Genomic DNA, 27,399 nt, shown 5'->3' with positions numbered 1-27,399 from the left:
TGCCAAGGACCATGAGCGGCTTCAACAAACAACACATGCTGCTGTGATGACCCAAATCGGTTACTTTGCTTTTTAATTATGATCAAAGCCATTAAAAGTCTCTTTGAACATTTTTTTTTCGCCATTAGGGTGGAAAAGATAAGGCGGGTAAAAATGAGAAATTCTACACGCAGTTTTATTTTCATTCAACATCGCAATGCAAAAAAGGGTGCGAGCGACTACAAACCAGACTCGTGTTGAACGTAAAGGACCACTGACTGAAGGGGGGAGCGCGACCCTGCGTCTAAGACCTCGGATTCTTAACATGGCTATTATATATAATAAATATCACAATATAAATGCATCCATTTAGCTTATTAACAGTCCTTTTGTTTACACATTTACAGATCTCATCTCAGGAACCAAGAGGGGCGGGGGGGGTGAGTTTCGCAAATTGCACACAGAGTTTGTCAGTAATTAGGATTCTCATTGACCATGATGAACAGTATTATTTCTTCATTTTTGGCAGTGACAACCACCAGGCTGGCGGTGTTTGCAATACAGTATATTGCCGATACGGTGATCCAAATTTTGGGGACTATAATTTCTCAACTGAATCGTTCTTCCTTCAAAGACAGAACATTTTTTGGGGGGGAAATTGATGCGAGACGACCAGCTTAATCTCGTTGAAGTGTTTAAGCTCTTATGTGTGCAGTGAAGCTATTTCAATCGTCTTTGGAGTCGTACGTCTGCCACGGCTTGCATATTTCGGCTTACTTCATACCGCATGTCTACCACAGGTTTGAAACACGATCCTCCTCCTATACAGTATATTTGGGAATCTCATCAAATCTATAAACAAATAAGCATGTGATAAATATTTGGCACGTCATTCTCTAGGATCAAAAACAAACAAAAAAAACTACAGGTACTGGAGTTGTTGATAATACACGTGGGATCAATTTGCATAAATGCGCATGTGGGCCACTGGAGAGTGTCTCTACCGCGTGTCGTGATGTCCCGACTGTTAAACGGCCGCGTTGTGGCGTTCACACCCACGAGTCCAGCGGCGGAGGTTTGTTATCCATGAGGCCCACGGCGGGCCTGCCAGCTCGGATGAAGTGTTTCCTCTCGCTGATCGCCTGCGCGGGGGCGGGAGGGACAGATATGCAAACGTTATTGGATGTGGCGCAAACAGACAGGCTTGGTGGCGCAATGCTACAATCGCAGCAGTAATATAAAAAGGATCCAAAAATAGGAAACATGATGGTGCTTTGAGATACACTCAAAACATTTGTACCTCAAATCGTCTTTACCCACTGAAATGAATGGAGAGGCCGTTAATCGGTTCTTGCCTTCCTTAACCAAATATTGTATTTTAAAGAGGGCAAAAAGCACTACAAAATATTCTACTTTATTTAAAAAAAAACGTAATAATGACAGTTATATTGTCTGTGTGCATGTGTTTCTGCACCATTTGTTTTCAATCCGTTGCTTGCAGGTTCATAGCACTCCAACATAGATGCCATTTACCATTAGCATTAAGCTAGTGGACTGAAAGCCTCTGCTATTTGGTTGTTCTTGAAACAAAAAAAAAAAAATTCTACTATTTGCCAAATGCTGCTCACTGCGAAAGCCCGAAGGGAAAAAAAAATCCCTTCATTTTTGGCTTGTATCTCAGAAAACTCAGGAATACAGTCACTCATATCTCAAGGCACCACTGGACATGGAAATTTGGTATGATAAACATTGTTTTACCGGGGTAGGGTCTCTTTCAACAACAGGTCCAATTCCATCTTCCGCTCTATCGTTAGGCTCTAAACTGCTGGAAAACACATCTGCAAAACAAATGAAAACAATGCTATGAGCAATGTTTTTCCATGAAAGGCATAACATGTCAATAATTGGCATTTATATGCAATTTGTGCCCCCTTGTGGAATCACATCCAGCTCGTCACTGAAATTTAGACTATATACAATTACAAACTCCTCACTGGGGGGTGTGTTTGGTGACCAAATTTTGAAAAAGATTTCGGCCCAATGCAAGCGACATGTGACTTAGTCCGTTCCTCTGAACTTTTTAGAATGCAGGCAGCCAGCCCCGTCTCCAGTGCTGACACATCTTTGTCGCGATAACCTTGACGCCGCGTCGTTGCCTCCCTTACAACCTGAACCGCTTCTGGCCTGTTTGAACACAGTTTTCTCACCTCTTATTTCGCTTTTGGTAGACATCAAATAACATTTGAAAGTCATGAAAAACCCTTGCAACAATATTTTCCAACCTTGGGACTTGTCCATGAGAGGCAAAGTGATGTCGTCGCCGCTTTGCTTCACGCTCTTGGATTTTTTCGCCACCCCGGTTGCCGTCGCCTTTGCAAGACAGTTGAGAAAGAATATCACATTTATTCTAAAGGGAACATACAGTGTTAGACTTTTTTTATGGCTTTTGTTTTTGTTTTCTATTCGTGCTTGTAAAAAAAAAAATCAGTACTCACCGACAATTGTTTTAAATTGTGGAATGAACAAATACAGTATATGCTTCATACCTTAAAGTGGCTTTTGTTCCAGCCCGCCTTGTTGAGGGTGTTCCTCAGGTCCTTGTAGGCCCAGATGGTCTGAAGCACGTGGGAGGCGGCCCTGGTTTCACGTGTTGACTGGCTGAATAAAAAAAAAATATGTATAATAATACTGAAATAATAATAATAAATATCATTTATGAGAGCTGACATAATAAAAAGTCAAAGTCAGATGGGATAGCATCCAGCTCACTCAAACGCTCAAAAAAAAAAAAAATGGATGAACGGATGGAACGTTGAGATTCACCTTGACCTGCTGATGGCCACCAGTTTCTGGACGGCGTGGCCATGGATGAGCGCCTTGGCGTTCTCCTGGCTGTCGCTGATGATTTCGTGAATGGTGTTGAGGAGCGATACCACCGTGTCCCCTTCCAGATTTTTGGCCGGTCGCTGCTGGCCGCACGGCAGGTTGCCTACCAGGTCCCTCAGAGCGTAGCTGCCTGCAGACCAGCGGTGGGAAGCCATGAAGTACTTTAACCACCTCTGTTGCAGACACATACACTAAAGACTTGCCAGCAGGTACCTATGAGGTCTTTATTCCGTCTATCCATGGCCAGGTTACGGAGTGCAATGGCCACCGCTCGCACCACTTTATCCACGTCGGAGCGCAGCAGCTCCACCAGGACGGGCAGACCCTTCTCTTTTCGCACCGTGGCTCGAATGTAACTGGACCACTGTGAGAATAAGCGCCGGGTTTCAAAGGCGATTCGCCGGTCTGTGCAGTGAGAAGCGAGTGTGCACTCACGGTCCAGTGCCCTGCAGCGAGGTTCTGCAGGGCTCCGGCGGCCGCCTCCAAGGTGTTGGCGTTGTGACTGCAGCCGAGCAGAGACAGGTAAAGCCTCACCACCTCGGGCTGGTACAGCATCTTCAAACCTGTGATGGCAATATGGAAAAAATAAAGTCATGCGTCTAATTTATCGCATTCACCTTCTGCATACAGCGGACATAAAAAGCTGCTCAAATTTCAGATTTTTATGATAAGAAAAAAAAATGAGACCAAGATAGATCACTTCAAATCCTTTTTGCCACCATGAATGCTACCTACAACCAGTACAAGTCAGTTGAAAAAAAAATGTCGGGAAAAGCCTACTAGATCATCTGAATTTTATTTGCGGGTGTGAATGTGACTAAGAGTTAAATCACAACACAGCCACATCGCCGGTTATAAGAGGGTGTGCACACTTGTGCAACCACAAATTCCGGGTTGACGCAAATGTATTTCTTTTTTCAGTTGAGATGTACAGGTTATAGACGACCTTGACATTGATGGTGGAAAAAGTCTGGATATGAATTATCTTGGTCTCATTTTTTAATAGCAGGGGTAAAAAATTTCATTTGAAAAGGGGTGTGTAGACTTTTGATATCCATTGCATGGTGGAATTTTCACTTTGATGCATTATTTTATGAGGAAAGAAGGAAAAGGTTGATATACTTCAGCAAATAAAATGACTACTCAAGTATTCTACTTGAGACAGGCACTTATTTGTGTTAAGTAGACTAATTGGGGTGCAGCACACAACAAAAAGCTATTTGGACACCTGCATTGATAAGCCAGGAGCGGAAAAAGTGGTATATTTGAAGGGGGGGGGGGGATAGTGGCTCTCTTTCAGCTGCCGGGTCATTCCGTTGGGTTGGAGTAATGCAAGTGTCCTCGAGCGAGGGCAGGTGCTGACGCGTGGTCTTGCATTTCAACGAGTTTCCCCCTCGCAGCTCACTGCAGCGCCATGCATACAAAGCAAACCAGCAAGCCAGTGCCGTCCGTGTTTGATCGTCATCTACTGTACAAAAGGGGAGGTCTTCGTATGATCATCTCGTTTGCGCGTGGTGAGGAATTGTCAGAAAGAACCCCCCCACACAAAAAAAAAACGTGTTTCCCGACTCAGATGAAATAAAAATTGAAATATAGAAAAAACAGTTACTGACCATGGCTGAACCACTCTTCTGATGAATGCGGAGGGTAGGAAAGACAAAAAAGACAAACGTCAGAGAGACTACAACCCACACAAAACACACAAGCATGATATATGACAGAGACTCTCAGTGTTCTTGTGCCTTCATTAAAATCCATGTTTATTGACAATATATTGTGTCATCGTTTACCCCCATCATGAAGAAATCTAATTTTGTCCAGCCTCTATCAAAACAGAGGACAGGCACGCATTCAGGGAACGACTACATGACTAAAAAAGTTGGGAGAACTCAAAACTTCAACAAACATCGATAACATTTCAAGGTGCGCAATTCAACTCAATGTTTTCAGGTTTGCCGACGTGAAAATCGGCTTTTCTGCATTTCACGACGAAGAAATAAAAGTTGACAGAAGAGTCACTCCTATACAAGCACAACTTAAAGAGAAGTCAAAATAACTTTTGAAGCAAAGAACTTGCTAGCTTTGCTGTGCTAACCAACATTGTTGCCATAAATGTTCATTCATTCATTCATTCATCTTCCGTACCGCTTGATCCTCACTAGGGTCGCGTTAACAGATAATATTTTTATCCCTCCCCCCCAATTTAAAACAGACATATCGATATACACCGAGACAGAGGAGCACTAAATCCTCAGCAGGAATATTAGTCGTTCTTTGCAGAGGATAAAGAATACATGCTAACCATTGTATTGCTCAAAGCCGAGTGGGAATAAATAGCTTGAAGGCTCCTTTTTGAGGAATTTATTTGCCAAACTCCCGCTTGTAGTTAACTCTAACGCTCATTGTATTCTTATGTCTCATTTTATTTTTCAATGTCATTTTACTGTAACCACAAAGACCTCAAAGGAACATTCGTCTTCTGAAACTGAAGAAACAGCCAGATAATTTGATTGTAAAGTGTCCTTGAGTGTTTTGAAAGGCACTTTTAAATGAAATGTATTATTATTATTATTATAAGCCCCCTGCAATTTGGAAAAAAAAGCGTGCCCTGCACCAACCTTTGGGTCTTTTGCCTCCAAAGCAGTCGGGCTCGTTGTTCTTCTTCCGCTGCGGCGCCACCGACCTCATGAGCTGCGTGACGTGAGGCTCCTGCAGGCGCTCTAAACCCGCCACCTCCTTGTGCACGTGGTAGGAAAGGTTTCGCAGGACGCAGACGCAGTTTTCCACCGACTAAACGGAAGATAAAGGACAAGAAGGAAGAACCGTAGTCAATGAAACGTCTCGTTAATTTGCATTCCTGCAGCATGGCGATATGGTGCGTGCGTACGGAGCGTATTGCGCTTGGCAGCTTTGGCGCATAGTCTCAATTAACTTGATGGAGTGTGACGCTTTAATGACACATAAAAGTAATGCTTCCTGACTTGGAGCCAATAGGATTTTAACATTTGCCCCCCCACAACCGTCTTCTGTTACCCCCCCCCCACCCCCACCCCTTTTTAGTGGCTGCATCCAAAACAACATCACCGCAATGAGATGTGACACTTCCTGCCCCCTCCGAGCCTCTTCTTCCATGTTCCGACATCAACTTCCATCATTTGCCAGCCAACGATTAAAGCAGCAAATGTCCGCATGGGGAGCTTCATTCTGGAGTAAGAACCATGCAGCACTAGCGGCAAGTGGGGCGGTGATCCAACGTATCCGGCAAATGGTCATTTTTGCCATTCACTTCACCGTCCATCCATCCATCCATCCATCCATCCATCCTCATTAGGGTCACAGGTGAGCTGGAGTCGATCCAAGATGGCTTTTGGCGAGAGACGTTGGAGGGGTCGACTAACATACCGCTCACACTCATGTTCACATTTAAGGACAGTTTAGAGCAAGGGTGCCCATTACGTACCTCGTAATCGACAAGTCGCCGCGCCACGGGGGTGTGCGACGAACCCATGGCATTACCTCATTCGCCGCTAACCGTTTCAGTCGTATGCTAACGCTATACAATAGCTGCCTGTCCACGGCAGCAAATGAAAAAAGACGCAAAAAAAGCCAGCCATACATCGGTCGCATACGTCACTGCGCATACATACATTGGCCCTATCTGCCGCAAAACTCTACCAAACTATCTAGCTGCCGAACGAGCCACCGATATTTTTCGTCTACTATAAACCGAAGATATATTTGAGTAAAAAACAAAAACAAAACAAAACAACAACAAAAACATTGACATCAATTAAGTCCTTTCCAGCAGTAGTTGGCACTACACTGCAGTACACATTTGTAGTTGTTGTTCATTGAAATTTCAGGCATACTCGTAGTATCGGTACACTTGGTATCAGTGCGTGCTCAAGAGTGAAGGCTTTTTGTCAACCGACCTTATTGTCCGTGTCCTTGTTGACCACAGCCGAGTGGAGGGCGTGCAGGAGCGCATCCACGAGCCCTTCGCACTCCCTCAGCCGCTGTCGGGCCTCGGCTCCGTCCGAGCTGACGTTCCTACGGCAACGACATGGTCTTTCATCAAAAGCGCCTACCCCCCCACCGCCATACCTAAAAAGTCCTCATCCATCATAAAAATTTAACAGCCGCCTGTCATGTTATTGCCCGCCGGCGGCCAAGATTACCGCAGACATCCCGACGTGTTCTTGAAGACGGTGGTCCATTCGGCGCTGTGCCGCTTAGACGGGTCGCCTGGCTCTCTCCTCCAGCCCGAGTGGGGGATGATGATTTCTTCGTTGAGAGTTGGTAGGCCGTGGTTGATGACCGTCATCTTCAGGGGCTCATGTGACGAGAGGTTCCATAGAGTGCCTGGAGATGAAGAAGACACCAAAACAGTTGTGCAGTGGTGCCTTGGGATACGAGTGACTGGACTTAGCAGTTTTTCAAGATATGACCAATCATTCGACTCATTTTAAACGCCATTCAATTGACTTCACAACAAGCAGCAGTTTGGCGAATAGTGTCAAGCCGTTTCACGTCACTCAGTTCAAATTTACCGTCAAACTCAACACGGATTACGTGTTCAAAACTCCCATAAGCCCCGTGAGGGGGTCTCTCGACTTCATAAAAATAAAAGGCGAGCAAATGTCAAGATGACATTTTTTAACATTGACGAGTGGGCCATAACTGATCTCTGATTCAAAAATCACTCATGCCACAGGATAATCGCTCATTTTTCAGAGACGGCCACCAAATCAGGCTTTCGGAGTCTCTTCACCTTTTAAAAATCAGTCGATATGTTGAAACTGTACCTGTGACTAATTCTTTGACCTCCACGCTGCTCGTCTTCCTCAGCAGTCGGACCAAAGCCCGGATGCCGTCGCAATTCTTGATGGCCGTTTTGTTGTGGTGGTCCTTCCCGTAGGATATGTTCCGCAGGGCTCCGCAAGCCTTGCGGTGGACTTCGGCTTTGGGGTGGTCCAGCAGGTCCACCAGCATGGGCACCCCGTTGAGCTGGCGCACTTCCTGCTTGATGCGGTCGTTCTCGTAGCACAGGTGCTGCAGGTAAGCTGCGGCGTTGGACTTGACCGGGTCCATTGGGTGGCTCAGCATGGCGATGACCTCGTGCAGGTTGGGGTCTCTCCAGCGGGGGTCCCTACGGATGCTGTCCAGACTCACCATACTGCTGCGCTTGTGGGGGAACTGCAGGGTCTGCGCTCGGCACATGGCCCGGAAGAAAGGGTTCAGGTTGCCCTCCAGCTGTGCCATGAAGGCTTCGTCGTAGCCACTTCTTGAGAGACAAAAAGAACGTATACAGTCGACGACATGTTGATGGTGGGGGGGTCTATTTTGTATTTTTTGGATCGGCTAGTTACCTGGTTCTCGAGGGCTCCCTGAGGAGCTCCATGGTGGTAATGGGCCTCAAGTTGTGAATCCCTCCCAAGGTGGCGTAAGTTGCCGCCGGGTGGTCGTTCCTCATGTCCACGGGGTTTTCCGACTCGTCCCCGAGGCCGTCGTTGCCCGTCGGGCCGCCGAATCCCGCCGGAGTGTAGCCGTCCCTCAGGAAGGGCAACGTGAAGTGCGCCCCAGGCTGCAAGTTTTTGTTTGGCCAGTAGCCGTGGAGGGCGCCGCTGCCACGGGACAGGCTGCCGTAGCCGGCGCGTAAATCCCCCCCGGGGGCTTTGTAGCCATCAGGGAAGGCGTAAACCCTGCTCTGGATGTCCGGGTTGGCCTGCTGAGGATCACTTGGCTGAGGAATGGGTTGAGCGGCTATTGTGCCGGGTGTCTGAGAAGCTTCAGCGTCAGGATTCGGTTCCCCTGCTGGGGTTTTATCTTCTACCCGGACTGGCACATTTGACTGAAAGTTCTTCTGATGCACCTCGCCTGGCCTCTGGTCAACTTCCTGATCCGCAGCCTTCATCTCCTAGCAACACACAGATGTTACGTATGCATGTAATCAAATTATATATGCCAACGTGGGATTAGAGCAAGGGTGGGCAAAGTGTGTTACTTTATTTGTTATGAACAATAGAATAAAAATATATGTAAAAAAAAAACAATATACATTCTCTTTATTTACTACTTGCTCAATGTTTTATTGGTAATGATACAAATAAATAGTGATAAAAATCGTTAATTTGACATCATGTATGAAGTATTTTAGATGAAATAAATGATGTATTCTTTGTTAATAAAATAAAACAGAAATGCTTTTTTATTCTGTTCCTACCGACTGCTGTCAGGCTGATGAATAAAAAAATAACAATCATAATAATAATAATTAAATGATGTGAAGGAAAATTGTAAATAGTACTGCAATTTATCCATTTGTGTTCATATTGCATTTAATTTCCCTTATTTATTTATTTATTAAATTTAATTTAATTTCTGTAAATTTCCCCAGTGTGGGACGAATAAAGGATATCTTAATTGAAAGATGTTTGTTGTTTTTTTCTCTTTCTTCTTTCTTCTTTCTACATACATTCTTGCTGCTGGAGGCTGTAAATTTCCCCAGTGTGGGACGAATAAAGGATATCTAATCTTATCTTATCTTATCTTATTCGATGAGAAAAAGATTCATCCTAAAATTACACAATGAAAATTGCTCTTTGTTTTTTTACACAGATTTTTTTTTTGTGCGGGGGCGGGGAGGGGGTTCATTCATGAAATACCTGGCTCATCTGATCATTTTAAAAATTAAATATGTCACTCGACGTGGTGCCAAAAGTGTGCCCACGTCAGTTTTCCAGGCAACACGGGAACTTGCAATGGCACATTGTACCGTCAGCTCCTGCTTATTTCCCACAGCGGCGATCACATCTCATCATCTTCCCTCGCTTAATGTGTGCCGCCGTTAATTAACGAGACCCTCTTTGCTGCCAAAGAGTAATGACCCCATCTTAATTGAAAATAAGTTTGTGTTTGAGTCTAATGAGAATGTCAAGATCCAGCTAATGTTGCGAAGACGATGAAAATGGACAGTCAGGTTCGGTTTTAAATTCGGATCGCCGCGTGAGTACACACACAGTCGATCGAGGTGGTCACCATCATGATCCGAAATGTCCGAAACTGAAGAAAACTTTTTTAGGACACTCGGGGATCTCTCGGGGGGCACCGTGAGTCAGGCTTGTCTGTTTGTCTGTATGCTAGTCAGATGGTCCGGCGTACCTCCGTGTCGGTCTGCAGAGGCGTGTCGGCCTCGGTGGAGCTGTCGTTAGTAGACGTCATGGCGGAGGCGACGGACGTGTCCACTTCGTCGTTGATGTTGGCGGATGGCGGATCCACCGCCACGTGTTTCACCTCTCGTGAGGGCGACAAAGCAGGAGGCCCCTCCGAGCTCTGCTCCTAAACAACACACACACACACACGCGCACAGTTGAGTGATGACAGCTCGGCAGCATTTGAAGCCTCCCGCCGTCAGCACAAACACAGTTTTGCAATTGGACCGATAAACACCGGGAAAAGTGGTGTTCTTCTTTTCAAAAGCAGAACAAGCCATCATCGAGCGTTCATACGAAGGTGCATAAAAGCGCGTCCCTTCGCTGCACTTTGCCAAACTTTGCACAGCGATTCGTCAGAGCACATTTTTCTTTTCTTTTTGAGACGAACTCAAAATGACAGGGAACGTCTTGCAGGCCTGCGCAAAGAAGCAGAACAATACAATGGATAAATAAATAAATGTGCAGCCCGCTCTGTTTATTTTCAACTGAGTCGTCCAAGGGAAAAAGTGAATTGATTCGAATCTTCATGAACTCTAATTTATAAAAAAGAGATATTCAACAACTCCCCAACCTCACTCTCCCAAGTTTGCAATTTGGCTGTTTTCCTGCCACTTCTCCCCACCCTTTTGCTATATTTTCCCGTCACTTCCGGAGGATCAAGGTCAGGCCATGTAAAATTAATTATTATAAATGTTTTCAACGAATTAGGATGCGTTATATACCGTTGAAAATTATGTTCAATTAAATGTCGTTGGTTGTCACTTACTTCCATCTCGGGTATGTGGGCGGCAACTTTTTTACCGCACTTGCGAGTTAATCTGTAATTGATTGTCAGTTGCACTCATCTCACTCCTGACAGCCTTTTGATTGCAGGGATTGAAAATCCAAGACAAATGATCGATCATACCATTACAGGGGATGATTAAAGGTAGTAAACGTGGAGTATAAGACATCAGTTCCCAGACAAATATGAAAAGAAATAACACCTGACAGCTCCACATGAAATATGCTGCATTGATTTTTTGTTAGGGGTTAGTGCAATCCATCCAGCAGATGGAGCTATGGTGGAAAAAAAACCTGACATTCTCATTTATTTCAATATGGATGTTATATTTAATACAGGCAGGCACGTAGGAAAGTGCTGCACGAGCTCTTGCTTGGTATTCTGTATTTTGGCCTGTTTGACTGCCACTTCTCCTGCTTGTTTTTGTCCATTTGTTGTGATTGGCCGATGACCAGTCCAGGTGTACCCCACTTGTCTTACCTCAGGTCAGCTGAGGTTAATTGAAGACGCTAAAGCAGAGGTGTCAAACCCGCTGCCTGGGGGCCACATCCGGCCCGCGACATCATTCATTACGGTCCGTGAGATCAAATTATGTGTGACAACTTTAGGCTTTTTGACCAAACAATACCAATATTGCAATTTGTCTCAACCTTTAAAAAGCATTTTGTGTTGCCAGGTCCCCTTTTAAAATAAAATGAATAATAGTTGAACTCTTCTCTTTAGCTTCTATTTTTGAAAATGGGTACCCATCAATTTGTTGCGTGTTTGTAGCGTATGTGATGCGAATGCTTGGTTTTCGAGATAGTGACATGTTTTTTTTTTTGTGGCCAATGCAGATTCCGATATCGGTTGATTAATTTAAAAAGATAATGATTAAAATCTCTTTTTTATTCCCTTTAGGCTTAAAACAATGATCTGCAGATAATTTTACTGCTCTTCTTTTCCTTTACAACGGAGAGAAAAATTGGCAGATTTTTTTCCCCCACAATTTTTGGGGGGTGAGCGCGTATTTTGGAATGTCATTATTATTGTCTTATGGAGGGGAAAAAAAAACAACTGGCAAAAAATGTTGACAAATAAAAAAATTGGCCAGTTTTTGCAGACTTTAAATCGAGCTAATGTCCGCCAATTAATCTGATGGGCCCTCGAATGCGGCCTGTAATTGGCCAAAACTCGGTTGGAATGGGCTCCAGCACAGCCCTAATGAGGACAAGCTATAGAAAACGGATGGTGGGATGTGAAGCTTTATGTTTGTTCTGTGTGAGGTTTGCTGCCAGAGAAAACAGACTGGAGCTGGTCATAGAAATAAAAATGGAAAAAAAAAATCCCATTGGACGCATGCAGCTTTATGTCAACCCCATCAGTGATATGGACTGAGGTGCAATCGGGTGCACAAGCATGGAGATAAAATGGTGAAAAGCTAATCAACGCCACCAACTCTCTCGCGCTCTCATTCTCTTCCTCGCGCTGGGGCTCTGAAGTGCCCGACTCAACTCTTTTACATGACAAAAAAAAAGGGAAAGCGCTGGCTTTTTCTTACACAAGAGCCTCTCATCTCCTCATCCCAAATGTGGGCATGGAAGGGTCATGTAACGACACCCTCCACCCCCCCCCCCAAAAAAAAAACCTCCAGGGAGGATTATTTGATTGGATATTTTATGTGGGGAGGAAAAAAAAAAAAAAAAAAGAGTCGCTGCGTAGACAGCTTGATGAAGGATTGGTGGAGCGATAGCGTCTGGACGGACAAAGCTCCCGCTTGTTGTCGTCCCCCCAGTCTGATGAGTCAAGCTCCAGAGGGGATGCCGGGCCAGCTCTGAGTCAAAGCTTATTCAAATAAGTCACTGCAGCGTCACTAAAAAGTGCACTAGCCCGCGCCAAATGGGTCGAGATGATCGCTCACTGTCTGACGGGAGTTCGGAGAAAACAACAAGTGGGGAAGATACCAGGGCCGAACGATTTTGAAAATGTAACTAATTGCATCCCAGGATAATCGTTGGACAATCTGGCCTTTGCTGACTTTGATCACGAGGGAGGGAAAAATTCTGAAGATCTTTATTGAAGTCAGCCGTAACAAGACTATCAGATCGACTTTTAGTATCCGGCTCAAGGGCACGGCTAACTCGTGAAAGCTCCTCAACATAAATCCTGAAGAAAAAGGCGTGCATATTAGCTCGAACAGGCGGTCATCGTGTCATCGTTCATCTCACTCAAACGTGATGACGCCATCATTTCTTTCCCGCTCTGCCATACATTGAGCAAAATGTACAATTGCCTCGACTACTATATTCCAGAAATTCAAAGCAAAATGGATCATGAATGCCTCACGGGGAAGCAAACCAGGAAATCAATGAAAAATAAAAAAGAAAGAGCATGCATTTCATCGGAAATGACAATTAATGATGAATAGTGATTATTAAATGAATTTGAATGATTAATATGAATCGAATTAAAACTGGTTGACACCCAATTGAAAGGCGCACATCGACAAAACAACCATTTGCGCTCACAATCACACATAGGGACAATTCAGAGTTTAACCTGCCAAAGATGTTTCTGGAATGTGGGAGGAAACCAGAGTACCCGGAGAAAAACCACTCAGGCACATGGAGAATGTGCAAACTCCACACCTAACGGCCAGAGTCGGAATCAAACCCTGCACCTCTGCAATGATAGTCCAACGTGCTAAAAAGTCACCTAGAAGTGCCTGGATTTGAGCCCGGGTCCTGAAGAAATCAAACCTGCATCCTTGGCCTAATAATACGAATACGAGCATTATTAATCATGAAATGGAAAATAATTAATAAGAAATAAGAAAGCTCCCTACATGAAAACCTTTTTCAATTCATTCTTGAATAAAAAGGAATGGAATTAAGAAAATAAATGAAATTAAGTTGAAATAACATTTTTTTAAAAATAAATGTTGAAACTAATAATTAACAGTCACACTAAGTCTGATGATCATTTAATGAATGTTATGTGCTGTCATCAAGGCCCAAAACAGCCCACTTTGTCTTTTTCTGCCCAACCTTGAGCCAAGACCAAATATGTTTTCCGCTAAAAGTTGAAGCCATTGTTGCCACTTTGCGCTTGCCCTCAAAATAATTAAATGCTGCATCGTCAGATTTTAACGTGACACATCATGGCAGCACACTCACCACACTGTGTGCACTATTTTATTTCCTCCTTTCCATCCCTCCACATTGGGGCAACGTCTCATGACACAATCAAAGATCAACATCCTATATTCCTTTATGCTTACGCTCGCACACGCACACACACACACTTGATAAAGATGTGAGCATCATGCCCTCCTCCTCCTCCTCATACAACACAAGGAGACTGCACAGAACAGCAGGCAATTGACGTCTCCTGCATGACAGCGGCACAATATGCGCTCCCATCTCTGCAGAAGAGGAAGAGGAGGAAGAGGAGGACGCACACACACACATGCACGTACCTCCTTGACTTGTGCAGGCATGGTGGAACCTCCTTCCGCTCTCCCCTACAGATTGATGCATGAGGTGTCTCCTTCTCTTCTTCCTCCTTCACTCCTCTGCCTCATTCCTGCCTGTGAGCATGTGAGGCAGTTCAAACATCATCCAGCCATCCAGTGGGCACACACACGCGCACACACACACATGCACACCCTCCCTCTCTGCTGCGCACCCTCCCTCACCCTCAGCAGCACACACACTTTGCAGGCAGACGCAAAGGCATGCACTCATTTTGTCCAACACGAACCCCCCCCCCCCCCCCCCCCCGCCTTGATGTGAGGTGCAGTTAATGTGTGCGCTATTAGCAAGGTGCTGAATCCACAGTGTGGAATGGCTCAGGGTGAGTGCAGGAAAAAAAAACCACCCTGCAATGTGCACACACACGTGCACACATAGGAGCAATCAAACACACACACACACACGCACACACACACACTCCCCGAAGGGCTCGCAAGCAGATGCAGCTGGCGCCCGGGAGATGCCCGCTCTAGTTTGGTTGCGAGGCAGCGAGAATGAAGGATAGCAACTCGTATCCACGCAGAAGGAAGACAACTTGCACTAGAGTCATCTCCCACATATTTGCAGTTCACAAAATCACAAACTCACCTATTCGCTTTTTTTTTGAATGCGTAATCTATCCTGAGTTATTCGCTGAATAACTCCCCTATTAGTAGTTTCCGTAGTCTTTCTTGCCTCAGCCAAACCACTGTCAGCCATTGCTGTTGATCGGCTGAAGAACAGCCTGCTAGCTTAATGCTAATGGTAACACATAATTGTATCTGCCACCTTTCTCTGTGATTCAGGACCAAATCGACCCTTTTGTACAAATGCTCTTTGACATTTTGTGCTTCTTCTCCTTTCACTGGAATGACAAAACACAGGTAATTGGCTGCAGTTTGCCATTTGCTGCTCGCAGTCTGCACTGCACTATTCATCGTCATCATCTGGCCCATCGAAACAAATTCTTTTGATAAGTGAAAAAAGTATATTAGTATTTGATCTATCCAGTTGCGGGCACTGAGTTTCAGGGGCTTTCAGTGAGGATTTAAGTGACCTAATCCACCTCCTCATAACACGATCACATTGCAAAATAGCACACAAACACCATATAATAACACATGGATTTAGAATTAAGAAAAAAAAAGAGAGGCCGAGGTATTTTGCCTCTTTGAGAATGAATACCATTTTTACTAAAGCATGAAACACAGTTACCTTCCAATACATCACCTCCAGACCTTTACACTACAACACAGGAGACAATCAATATTTGTCAATGTAAAACTAAAATCAATAATAAAACACCTCATACTTACCAGAGATGCTGATGCAGATACAGCAGAATTCATTTCTTTGCTCCTGCCTGTCTGTGTAAATTAGCGGTAGCGCACATACCTGCTGCACATAAATTGCCCCCAAAAATCATAATTGGAAATATTAATACCATGGGCAAATTACATGGGAACACATAGAAGCTGAAATCTGACCAAAAAAACAAAAACAAAAGCAAAAAATGGAGAAACGTCTTGAAGCCACACAGCCAGCCAAGACATATGCTATGAAATAAAGACAAAAGACGAATGGAAATCTAAATTATCTAGCTAGCTACCTAGCTAGCTAACTACCGAGCTAGCTAGCTAATTGGCTAGCTAGCTGTCGTTCTATGTCTATGTATCATGTCCAACCTTTCATATCCATTTAGTATTGCATCGTAGGCTACTTAGTATCATCCGTCTCTAGTATTACATTGGACTGCTTTTTATCGTACCGTATCATGTATAAATATGCGTCTTACATCGATCTATCCATCCAGTATCGTATTGTCTCAGATTGTGTCTATAGTGCCGGGTGAAACATAATAAAAATCCTGCCAGTGAATGACTAAAGCAAAGTGCATATCATCAATTGAATGGCGATGTAAAACCCACGCATACTCTGCAGGGTCTTTCTCATTCTTTTCTTTCCTCGGTGCAGATTTTGTCCTAATTAAACCAACACACACACACACAAAGTGCCCCGCTCTGCTGTGTTCAGGCTGGCATGAAGAACTGAGGCTGACTCCAGTGAACACACACACACACGCATCCACGCACACATAAAACAATCAGTGAGTGTGCACTTTCATATGAGGCCACTGCTGCATATTTATTAACACAACAGAAGGTCACGGTTGGCCTTGAACGCACCAAACGGTCTCCCTGTATATTTTAAGTTGGGGGAAAAAATATATGACCGCTGTCAACTTGTTGGATCTTTTTTGGTGTTAATTGCGTTGATTTGAAAAACTGTGTAGCGTCCAAACGAGCCTTTAATGCAGCGCAGTGTTGTTTGGTGGGGGAGAGGAGGAGTTGCGGGGGGGAAATGACAATCAAGCATATCAATGAGCCCTGAGCAAGGCAGTCAGCCGCCCAAATCTAGGTCAGCAGGAGGCATCTACGTACTTTTGAGGGGGCTAGGGGAGGAGGACTTGTTAGGAAAACCAAAGATGGTTTGGGGGGGCTGAATATGAAGTCAATATTCCTACTGGATGAAATTCAGAAGTTACATTGAAAACCTCCCCATAAGATAACTTATTCATTAATCCATTTTCTATACCGGTTGTCTTCATTAGGGTGAAGTGGAGCCATCACCCCCCCCCCCCCCACACACACACACACACACAAATAAACAACATAACAACTGCATTCTATTATCTTGTACTCTATTATATCGTACTTGATAGAATGTAAGCAATTCAACAGTTTGTGCATTATGATTAATTCATTGCTACTCCTGGTATGTGCAATTTGCTACCATGGGCAGTATAATACAGACAAACGTAGAAGGCTTTCGAAACTACCATGGATAACTCAGTAAGCAGCAGTATTAATTCTTTTCACGCAGGAGAAAGACAATATTATTTTATGGCTGTTTGGACAACGCAAGACATTCTCTGGAATATCCGCTAGAGGGAGCCAAATGACACATTTTAAAACTCCACCAAAACACTCGTTATCATCTTGCCTATAATTGTGGTTTTTTATCATCCCTCTGTCCTAAAATAAATACCAACAAATATTATCATTTATTTGGAACTTAATTTTATATAAATTGAATATATTTATTGTTTTCTCACTACAATTCAGTCTCACAGGTACACCTGAGATCCAACAGGAAAGATGAATCAGAAACTCAACACAAAGATAATAGTGACTCAACGGACTTCAATCACACTAGAAAAATAAAACATAAAAAAGTCAGTTACAAAATATTTTTATTATTCATATAAACAACTATCAATGTGTATGGATTGGGAGACAACCGAAAAAAAAGCAATATCAAAACACATTAAAAAAAGATTGTATTCTCTCTGTATTGAAGGCGCACACATTAAAGGGTTTTGGGGTTATTTTTATCCAGTGAATAACCTTTTTACAGTCAAACTGACACATTATCTGATGCTCTTTCTTCACGTACAACAAATACTGCACAGATGATTGATTGAAGAAACCTTTTTTTGGGCAGGAACCTGGAAAGGATTCATTTAATTTCTGCAGTTCTCCATTCATTTCAATGGAACGCGTTGTTTTCAGGGCGATTGATGTCACGAGCTTGGTAACAGAACGAAATAAACTTGCAAATTCAGGTACTGCTGTGCTTTACAGCTCCCGGGGCGAGAGGACCCGCGACTCACGAGTCCTTCCCCTCGGAGGAGGTGGTGAGCGAGGAGCGTTTTGTTGTCCCATAGAGTGCATAAGGAGGAGTGGAGGAGGAGGGTAAACGGGGTAGAGTGCATGTGGCGGGAGAGATTGGCGGTCTTTCGGAGGGGCAGCGGCCTGGCGAGGAGGAGCGCGCTTTGGGTCCTCGGGCGAGCGATGATGTGGACGAGCCGGAGAGGGGTGACGTCCTGTGGCCGTAACCCAGAACGCCAGTGCTCATGAGGAACTCCCGGGAGCCGTACGCCGGTGGGGTGGGTCCCCGGATACCCTGCGGTCGTCCGGGGTCCGGCGGTAGACTGCGCCGGCAGGGAATGTCGTAAACGCAGGCGTCCGGTCCGTACAGGGCTTGGGATGGAATGTGAAAGCGAAGCATACGCTCCCTCTCTTCTATCTCGCGCTGCTCGTGAATGGATGCGATGAGAGCTTTGGAGAGGCCATCGAAACGGGACGACGCGGCGGGTGTGGCGGACTTCTGAGGAGTCAAACTCACATCCCGCAGGCTGTCTCGAAGACTTTGGGTCTTCATGGGCAGACCCGATGGAGTGAGATCCCTGGACATGAGGCCGTGAAAAGCAGCCGAAGGCTCTCTTTGCATGAACCCCGGGAATGAAGGGGAGGGGTCTCGGGACGAGAGACCCTGCAGCGAAGGCGACAACTCTCTGGTTTGAGGAGATTGCCGGGCGACGCCCACAAAGACTGGGCTGTAAGTGTGAGGGCCACGCTGCACCGCGCTGACATCCGGACCTAGGCCCATGAAGTAGCCCACTGCGGGCGCTCCTCTGTGGGGGTGACCCTGGGGGTCTGCCGTGGAGACGAGGTTGTCGTAAGAACTGCTACTGCCGCCGCTGTTGTTGGCCTGCGACTTGGACATCATGTGGCGGCCGCCGTGTTTCAGGCTGAGCGATCGCGAGCTGAGCGTCATGGCCCCGGAGAGGGTCGCAGTCTGCAAGGGAGACAAGGAAGGGGGCAAGACTCCCTTCAAGGGGCTTCCATTGGTGTCCAAGCGGAGGTCCGGACCTTTGCTGTCTCCCGCTGGCTCTGAGGTCTTCAGCAGCTTCAAATGACACAGGCAATACTACTTAGACTGCAGCAATCTCGCCAAAGTCATTAGCAAAGCAAATGAGGAGAAATGGGAGAGAAAATGGACAGATGAGCACCTGCTCCGGAGGAATGGGCGACGATCCTCGGGATATCGCCTCCAGGACTGGTCGCAGCTGAGGCACAGTGGGAATGGAGACGGGGATGATAGATTTGGTGTGGTGACCCATCTCTGAAGAAGGGAAGGGAAAAAAAAGAACTGTAAATAATAATTTATTAACTGCAAATAATGTACTGTATCTTGGATTGGCTTCGAATAAAACTATTATGACCTGCCTCCCATTTATTTTAGGTGTAATTTCACCGTCGATCACTAGAGTGCAGCACTGTGTACGTTTGAAAGAAGAATGAAAACAGTCTTTTCTAGTTTTAGCTGAAGAATATTGAATATAAAAAAAAAACATTTTCAATCCTGCTTTTTACGCCTACAAAAAGCAACAAACTGGCAGTCCATTTTATAATCAACATCATTGTGCAGGACTATCGGTCTTGGTGGTCTTGTACCTTCCATGACGGCGAGGTGACTTTTCAGCAGCCCGTGTTCTGGTTTGGGCGGCAACGGGGGCGGACTTTTCTGAGGATCTGGTCCGGCGGAGGCTCTGCTGTGTTTGCCGTTGTCGCTCACTTTGACGGACAGCTGCCTGTCAAGCTCCGGTCTCAGGAAGGGAGGCTGAATGTGGATCACAGACTTCTTGCGAGGCCTGGCCGAGTACCTGGTGATCACAAAGATGATCTCATAATTTGGAGGCGGGCCACCATTTTACTTTATTCTGAAAAACCTGATGCACTAGAGAAAAACAAAAAACAGGCAGACTCAGAATCGGCGCAAACGTAAAAAAAAAAATACTACCTGAATTAGGGCCTAAAAATGTAAATTGAAATATGTCAGCCGCATTTTGAAGGGTGATGCGTCTTACCTCGGAGAAATGGGACTGCACACCAGGTACTCCAGATTGTTACAGCAACCTCGAGTGAATGGATTGGCTCCTCCCTGAAATTTCCCCGTGACCTGAGGGATTATCAAAAACACAATCGAGCCGCTCAAAACGACATTTAGCCTCCACAAAAATACAAGTTTGTGCTTTTTACAGAGTAGTCTAGAACTCAGGCTTGAGTTGATAATTTTGACAAATTGGGGGCAGTCGACTATTGTTTCCAAGCCACACAACAATATGCTACTGACTTGTTCATTGGTGGTGCGTCCCCGCGACACCAGGAATAGATGGAAGCCCGTCAAACCCAGAACGGGAAGGAGAAACAGGCCCGATATGCTGATCACGACCAAACTGTTTGGGAACGATGTTGAGGAACGAAAAGAAGCTCAAAGTGAGGTGAGGAATGACTCGACTTCTTCTTTGCTGCAGAAAGGATACGTGACGGTGCAGTGCAGCTTCCACAGCTGGTCGGTGTGGTGAAGCACGAAGACGAGGCCCAGGCTGAACACGCAAACCATGTGACTGGTGAGGGACAACAGGAAGAGGAAGAAGTAGCGGTAGTTGCGCCGCCCGATGCAGTTGTTAACCCACGGGCAGTGGTGGTCAAAATCCTGCGCGGTGAGCGGCACAAAAAAATAAAAATAAAAGAAGACATTAACTTGTGAACGGGTTGTAAGCAAGAAAGAGGTTGTCATTTAAAAGACAAATAAGAAAGGGGAAAATACCACATTTTACATTTCAAGTTGTCATTTTACAAGCCCCCAAAAAATAATTTGTTTGCCATTTATATCATAAAACCCATTTTAAGTTAAAACAAATTATATACAGTGTATTAACCCACCCAAGGGGGGTGAGACGAGGAATTTTATATTTTGATGTGGGCTTGCATTAGAGACACTTGAAAACTGTTGGAAATGTTTAGGGGGAAAAAACATGATGTGTCTCTGGATACATATTTACTTCTCTCCAAATTTTGGAGGATGGAAAATCCAATATACAGTATATATTATTATTTTTTTTTTTTTTTAATATCACCATCCCAACTCTCTGAGAAATTGAATTTCCAGAGAGGCTTCAAATACGAGAGCAAAGGATTAACCTGATGAATGACCCCTCTCTCTCTCTCTCATCATGTTCTGCCCGTCATTCACAACAGAAATCCTTTTTATTGACTGCCCCCCCAACCCCAACAATAATATGAGTCTACTGCGCCTACCTCACATCTTAAAAAAAATAATTCATGTCCATTCTACAACCTATGTCCTCCATTTTCAAAAGCCAGTACACATTTTGGATTGACCCCTGTTGTTGGTATGGCACTCATGAAAATACTCGGACGCTCATCATTTGAAAACATGATTACAATCATTAAATGGATTGATATATCTGTACATTGATATTGTAGACAATTTTTAAGCGATCTGATACTAGATTCGATAAATATGACCGACCTCCACGCAGCGATCGCATACGCTGCAGTGCGAGCATCGCGGCGGCCTGTAGAAGTGACAGGAAGCACACCACTTCATCCGTACTTGGATGCCCCTCACGTCCACGTTCTTGTAGAGGGGCGCGCGGAACTCGTCGTCCTTGTCTTCATCGTCGCTGGCTGCCGGTTAGAAAGAAAGAAAAAAAGATAGAGATTGCGATATAACGTACAATGCCACAGTTGGAATTTCCATCAAGTTGTTCCCTCACCCATCGGAAGGATGCCAGCGTCCATAAACGTCGCCATGGTGAAGTTGGCCAACACAAAAAGGAAAAGGACGGCGCAGCACGGCGGCACGGCAGGGCAGATGGACACTGCCAGCCACGGGCATCTGCAAATTCACACAAAAAATAAGAATCATTTGCCCAGCTGTTTAATTTTATTTATTTATTAGATTTTCTCCAGGATACAAGTGATTTTCCTTTTTGCTGAATCCAGCGCATGATGGACAATGGTTGGACAGCTAGCCTTGCGCCATCGTTTAAAGCCACATTGCACGCCTCATTTAATCCTAAAACACTTTGACCAGGGTATTGGGCACCTTGAGATCATCAAAATATGTTTTAACTTGTCACAAAACGAAGATGAAAATCACAAAAGTGACAAATATCAAAGTGTTTTAACTGCATCCAGCACGCGATACAGCCAAAAGTGAAACAAAGTTTGGACAGGCAATCTCATTCTATTTTTTTTTTAAACCATGCACCGCATTAAACATACAATGTTCAGCACAACACAAGTAAAAATTGATGTTATTTTTGCTCCATTCGGCACACTATGGAAAAAGTTAAATCAAGCAGACTTTGCCCAAATTTTCAAGACATGCACCGCAATAAACAAACATCGGGATACAAAACTGGTTGACACGGAAGTGCTTTTTTCCCCGCCAGAATCCAACACGCTATCCGGCCCAAATAAAAATAATTTCCCCGCACGGTGTGTTGACAAAAGTGTGCTTCATGTGTATCCATCCCCGCTCAGGTTGAGGTTAACGCAAATCAGGTCCACACACAACAGACTTTAAAGGGGGATAATCTTCATCCCGTTTATTCCCACGGCAGCAGCGCCGGATCCCAAAAGTAATTGTTTACAGTGAAAGATAAGCGAGTATTACTGCATGTTCATCACTGCTCCCACATCAGGAGGATTACCAAGGGACTGGGGTCCCTCCGGGTGCGGCGACACAATTATTTTCACTGGAGATTAATCTGTTGATTATATGCTAATTGCTTATTGTGGTGCTTTTATGTCTTAAATGGTCACAGATTCAAAATAAGGAAAACAATAGTGTACGGTATTGCCTGCTGTTTTATTGTGCCGTGGACATGAAAGTGCACGGTGCTTTGATGATGTCACCGCCTTGTGAGATTATATGGCGGATCTGAGTAATCAGGTTACACAATGGGAATACGAAAGGACCTCCGGGAATGTTCATCATGCAGATTGAGATGAATGAACTTCATCAAAAATATTCAAAATGACAAGTACACTCATAAAAGTTTCCGTACTGTTTAGTGAGTAGCGCTGCATCAAGCACAAGTGAGCATGGGTGATATGTGGGTGGTGGAGTGAGTAATGGTGGGGTAAAGCAGTGGGGGAGGGGTCCCCATTGCTGATGCCATGCCAGATGCAAACCCACTAATCCCCCCCCCCCCCGCAACCCCCCAACCGGATTATCAACTCTGGATTACAGGCCCTTTCTGACAGTCGATTGTGGAATCCTCAGTTGATCGCCGGCACCGCCGGATATCCTGTATCATACAGTGCAACATATATACAACATACATTATTGCTCATTTAACTTTTGGTTTAACATTTAACATTTGTCCATTCCAAAAAAAAATAAAAAATACTTCATTACATCATCGAAAAAGAAAATACAAGGGAATTAATTAATCAAGCATAATTATTCCACTGCATTATAAAGTTAATTAATTATAAAACATTTGTAGAAACAAAACTGTGTATAATGCTAGCTAGGTAGAGGGCAAGATTGTTAGCTAGGTAGCTAGCTCGCTAGCTAGACGCAATGCAGTACGATGAAATGCGAAGGAGCTATGATTGAATACAAGACAAATACTAGATATGACGCTAAGCATAACAGCTAGAGATACGCTTGGAATACAATACTAGACAGATGTGAAATGATAGTCGATCGATCGTTACTGAAAATAGTGCTTGGGAGAAAGACAGAGGGAGAAAGGACGATACTAGATAGAAAAGATATGATACGATAGTTACGATACTGTACTGCAGTCTCCAGTACTAGACAGCAGAAAAGCGGGCCTAAGTGCTCCCAATCAAATGCCTTGTATTGCAACCTTGTGCTCCACGATCACCTAATTGGATCTTGTCGCGCCCATGTGACAAATCACTGGACTGATTTCTTGAGGACCAGATTACAATGAGGACGGACGGACGACCCTGGGCCCACCCGGAGACCATCTGGACCACGGAGAAGGACACTTCATTACCCCAACAAGACAAACGCCACCTAATGAAAAGAGCCTGGCCGGCAGAATTAAATCTCTCTCACACACACACACACACGCACAGTATAAGCAGCTCACGTCACCCTCATCCCCGCAGTGGGTCAGTGGCACAGCAGACAGTCAGTTGGACTGCAAATTGGTCAAATACTGTCACTCTTACATTGACATCACTGCCAGTTGGATGACACACACACACGCACGCACACGTACGTACATTGTGCGGTTAATATTAGCGGCTATTTCAAAGAACATACATTATTATCCTGCAAAAATATGTGTCAATGGTTTATTGACATTTTTTAAAAACTCATCAAGTACCATCTGGAGACACACACACACACACACTTACACACATGCTCATTTTGACCCATTTGTTTTGTGTTTTTAGACAACAAATCAATTTTGGGGTTTGTTTTGTTGAAAACCCAAACCCAAAACGTTGGGTGGAATTTACCCAAGTAGCAGTCGCTCCCTTTTTGACCCAAATCTTTCAAAGTGTATACAGTATGTGTGAATGTGTGTGTCTGTGTGCGCCCTAAAACTGTGTTATCTTCTCTATTTCCTTTTTATTTTGGCAGGGATGTGGCATTACATAATTTTTTTTTTTTAAATCAAGAACTGCAGAACAAAAGCAGGAAGAAGGCAAGGAAGAGTCAAGAGAGCCAAAAATTAACCCTACAAGCCCACTTTTCTCACACAAAGATATCTGTCCGGAAAAAAGGGGCCTGGGGTGGTGGTGGAAGGATTTGAGTGCGTGAGTATGAGCAGATTAAACAAAAATCTTCAAGCAATTATATCTGCATCTGGACCATTCCAAAGTCAAAGACTCAAGTTTTCCCAGATGGGGGGGATCACATGGCATCGACGAGATCCTAATCCCCCTGCGTGGCCAACCCGCTGTCACATTTCGATGTAAAAAGGCCCGAATGTACTCTGTTGGGCAGTTCAAAGGTTTTACTGTTGAGTTGAGCTGGTGAAGTGGGAGAATTCATTCTGATTTTTTTTCTTTTTGTCATACTAGATAGATATATCTTGACTCTGTACTGCACCAGATGATGTACGTGGTACGATTGCATCTTGTCATATTATGTTTTTGTATAGTGTTTACGGGTTCTACAATTGTAATGTGACAGTGACGCTATTAAGCGGTGGATTAAATCGGAATAAGTCATCATTGAGGACTCAGGTACCAAATGCTCAGCCCGAAACTAGTTTACACACACCCCATGGGGACTTTCTCCAACCTCTCACCACAAATAGGTCAAAAAAAGCCTCCAAGGAATGAATCGTCACAGTTCAAAAGCGTGTATTGCAGAAAAATGCGGGCTCCGACGGGCCGGTGGGGAAGGCGTTTTATCAGTCAAAGGTGTGATACATAGCAGCGAGTCCTCGACGTGACCTGTTGACAGCCAACCCACAGTAGAAACACCCATCGGGCACATGTTCCAATACTTTTGCTCATTTGAAAATTGGATGGCTTAAAAAAAAATTGGAATGAGAAAAGCTAGCTGGTGTATCTTGTGCATGTGTTAAATAATATTAAAGCCAAGTGAATTTTCATACTCAAAGTTTTTCAGAAAAGTAGTTGTGTTCATGTTTTTCACATATATGATGGAATTCATATATAAAAGCCAATTTTGGGGGGGGGGGGGTACAATTGCTCACTATAGGGGGATTGGTTTGCGCCACAAAAAAGGAATGTAAAGGTAATGCCCAAAGGGGAAAAAAAACATTATACTTCACGTCATAAATGCGTCAAAATGCACACAACAGTAAAACTCGGATTTACCCTGGTAGACAAGGTGAGTCACTCACGTGAAAACGAAGAAGAGCGAGGTGGAGCCCACCAGGAGGCAGGCGGCGGTGCACACCGGGATGAAAGCGGACGCTCGGAGCGAATCCGAGCCGCTGCCGGCCATCCTCTCCGTCCGGTCCATTAGTTCCTCTCCGGGTTTCACTCAAATCTCAGACCGGACGGCGCGCGGAGAAAGTCCCTCGAACAACACCACACAACATGTTCAAACGTGGTCCGGGGGGTAAAGCTGAAAGTGAAAAGCGAAGAATGAAGCGAGAAAGACATGAAAGAAACGCTCGCTCCGGATTCATGCCGTCCTGTGAGCGCCTCCAGACCGCAGTCCGCACACCGCCTCCGGCTCAGCCCGAAGGTGGAGCTTTCACTCGCGGGTGACGTGAAAGTAAACCACGCAAGTCTTGCAACCCCCGACGTGGTATTTTTACTAACCTAAAAAAATAATAAAAAAACACATTTGTTACTTTTGAATATGACCCCAGAAGAAACCCGCTTAAGGAATACACCTTAGAATAACGACTACGACCTGCTCGACTGAGAACCTACACAAAGAAAAACACGTTTTTAGCAAGCACATTGTTATTTTTATTATAGATGCTTTGACAGTTCACACCCACAAAAAAAAATCCAGGTTTTTTGGGTAGCTGCCAATTTTGAGGAGCTTGGGTTCCTTTTTTTACGCAACGTTATTGTGATCCATCAGATTGGGTTGCCGGTTCGATTTCAGTGGGCTGAATACTACAGTTGAATTCAATTGAATGTAAGGAAAACACTGACGGTGGCCCAACACAGGAATCGGTGTTCAAATCCTAATCAGGGAGGTTTGCCCATCAACGGGAATCAACTTTCTGTGGCGACCCATGACAGGGGAAAGTTACTCCTTAGAAAAATGCTGTTCAGAAAATTAAGAAAAGAAAACCTTTAATAGTCTCACAATGGAGAAATTCCCACTTCACAGCAGCAAAGTTATGAGAGGGAGAAGTAGAAGAACAAAATAAATAGGAGCTGCGGGAAATTATTTTTAATCGCGGCAACACTGATAGCCTGGCAACCAATTTCTTGGTAACTTAAACTCATTCGTATGGGTAATTTTTAAACCCGTTGGGTCAAATTTTTGACCCAACATGCTCGGTCAAATCCTCAACCCAATGCGCTAACGCACCTAGTTTGGGTTACATTTAACCCATAAACTTTCAAGTGAATTAAACACGACATAGGCGACTCTGTTATTAAGTGAACACTTTGAATTTAAGCTGTGGATGTAGGTCAGTGCTTTTGATTAATTTACACCAGAAGAGAAAGCCATGCTGTCCTGCCATACAAGACAATTGGCCAAATGTGACCCACTTTTAACATTCTTCCTTGTTTTGATGGTTTACCTCAACTTCGTAACCAGATGACATGAAGCTCAACACCTTGTCATCTCACAATGAGGCTCCCTCGGGTAAAAGCTGTTCTAAAGGCTGATTGGTGCGGAGGTGACTCCTGCTCATCCATAAAAGTCCTAAAGGTCTGATTCGTCA

The 27,399-nt window shown here is 44.5% G+C and overlaps 2 protein-coding genes across 7 annotated transcripts; both read right to left on the bottom strand.

Moving 5' to 3' along the window:
- Positions 1-157: 157 nt before the first annotated feature.
- Positions 158-15,791, bottom strand: arvcfa (ARVCF delta catenin family member a). Of its 2 annotated transcripts, XM_052051489.1 has the most exons (16): positions 15,671-15,791; positions 14,321-14,431; positions 10,027-10,203; positions 8,235-8,782; positions 7,671-8,149; positions 7,044-7,227; positions 6,798-6,915; positions 5,484-5,655; positions 4,479-4,496; positions 3,301-3,428; positions 3,079-3,229; positions 2,803-2,995; positions 2,526-2,637; positions 2,262-2,349; positions 1,738-1,817; positions 158-1,121 (listed from the first exon to the last, which is right to left on the bottom strand). In XM_052051489.1, exons 2-16 carry the CDS (start codon positions 14,339-14,341, stop codon positions 1,029-1,031), a joined length of 2,562 nt encoding a protein of 853 aa, XP_051907449.1. In that variant the 5' UTR covers positions 14,342-14,431; positions 15,671-15,791; the 3' UTR covers positions 158-1,028. The 2 variants fall into 2 exon arrangements, with proteins under 2 accessions (XP_051907449.1, XP_051907451.1); XM_052051491.1 differs by lacking the exon at positions 15,671-15,791 and having other exon boundaries at positions 7,671-8,146; positions 14,321-14,503.
- A 1,799-nt stretch (positions 15,792-17,590) lies between these two features.
- zdhhc8a (zinc finger DHHC-type palmitoyltransferase 8a) lies at positions 17,591-27,399 on the bottom strand. Of its 5 annotated transcripts, none has more exons than XM_052051530.1 (10): positions 27,256-27,399; positions 23,914-26,308; positions 21,784-23,325; positions 21,537-21,694; positions 20,524-20,696; positions 20,334-20,436; positions 20,068-20,159; positions 19,655-19,863; positions 19,210-19,322; positions 17,591-19,106 (listed from the first exon to the last, which is right to left on the bottom strand). In XM_052051530.1, the coding sequence occupies exons 3-10, from the start codon at positions 21,818-21,820 to the stop codon at positions 18,024-18,026; spliced, it is 1,968 nt and encodes a 655-aa protein (XP_051907490.1). In that variant the 5' UTR covers positions 21,821-23,325; positions 23,914-26,308; positions 27,256-27,399; the 3' UTR covers positions 17,591-18,023. The 5 variants fall into 5 exon arrangements, with proteins under 5 accessions (XP_051907490.1, XP_051907491.1, XP_051907489.1 ...); XM_052051531.1 differs by having other exon boundaries at positions 21,784-21,905; XM_052051529.1 differs by having other exon boundaries at positions 21,784-24,068; positions 25,882-26,308.

Source organism: Hippocampus zosterae, chromosome 18 (genome assembly GCF_025434085.1).
Source record: "Hippocampus zosterae strain Florida chromosome 18, ASM2543408v3, whole genome shotgun sequence".
Classification (NCBI taxonomy): domain Eukaryota; kingdom Metazoa; phylum Chordata; class Actinopteri; order Syngnathiformes; family Syngnathidae; genus Hippocampus; species Hippocampus zosterae.
The sequence above is the reverse complement of the archived record's forward strand: the minus strand, read 5'-3'. Positions and strand labels throughout refer to the sequence as shown.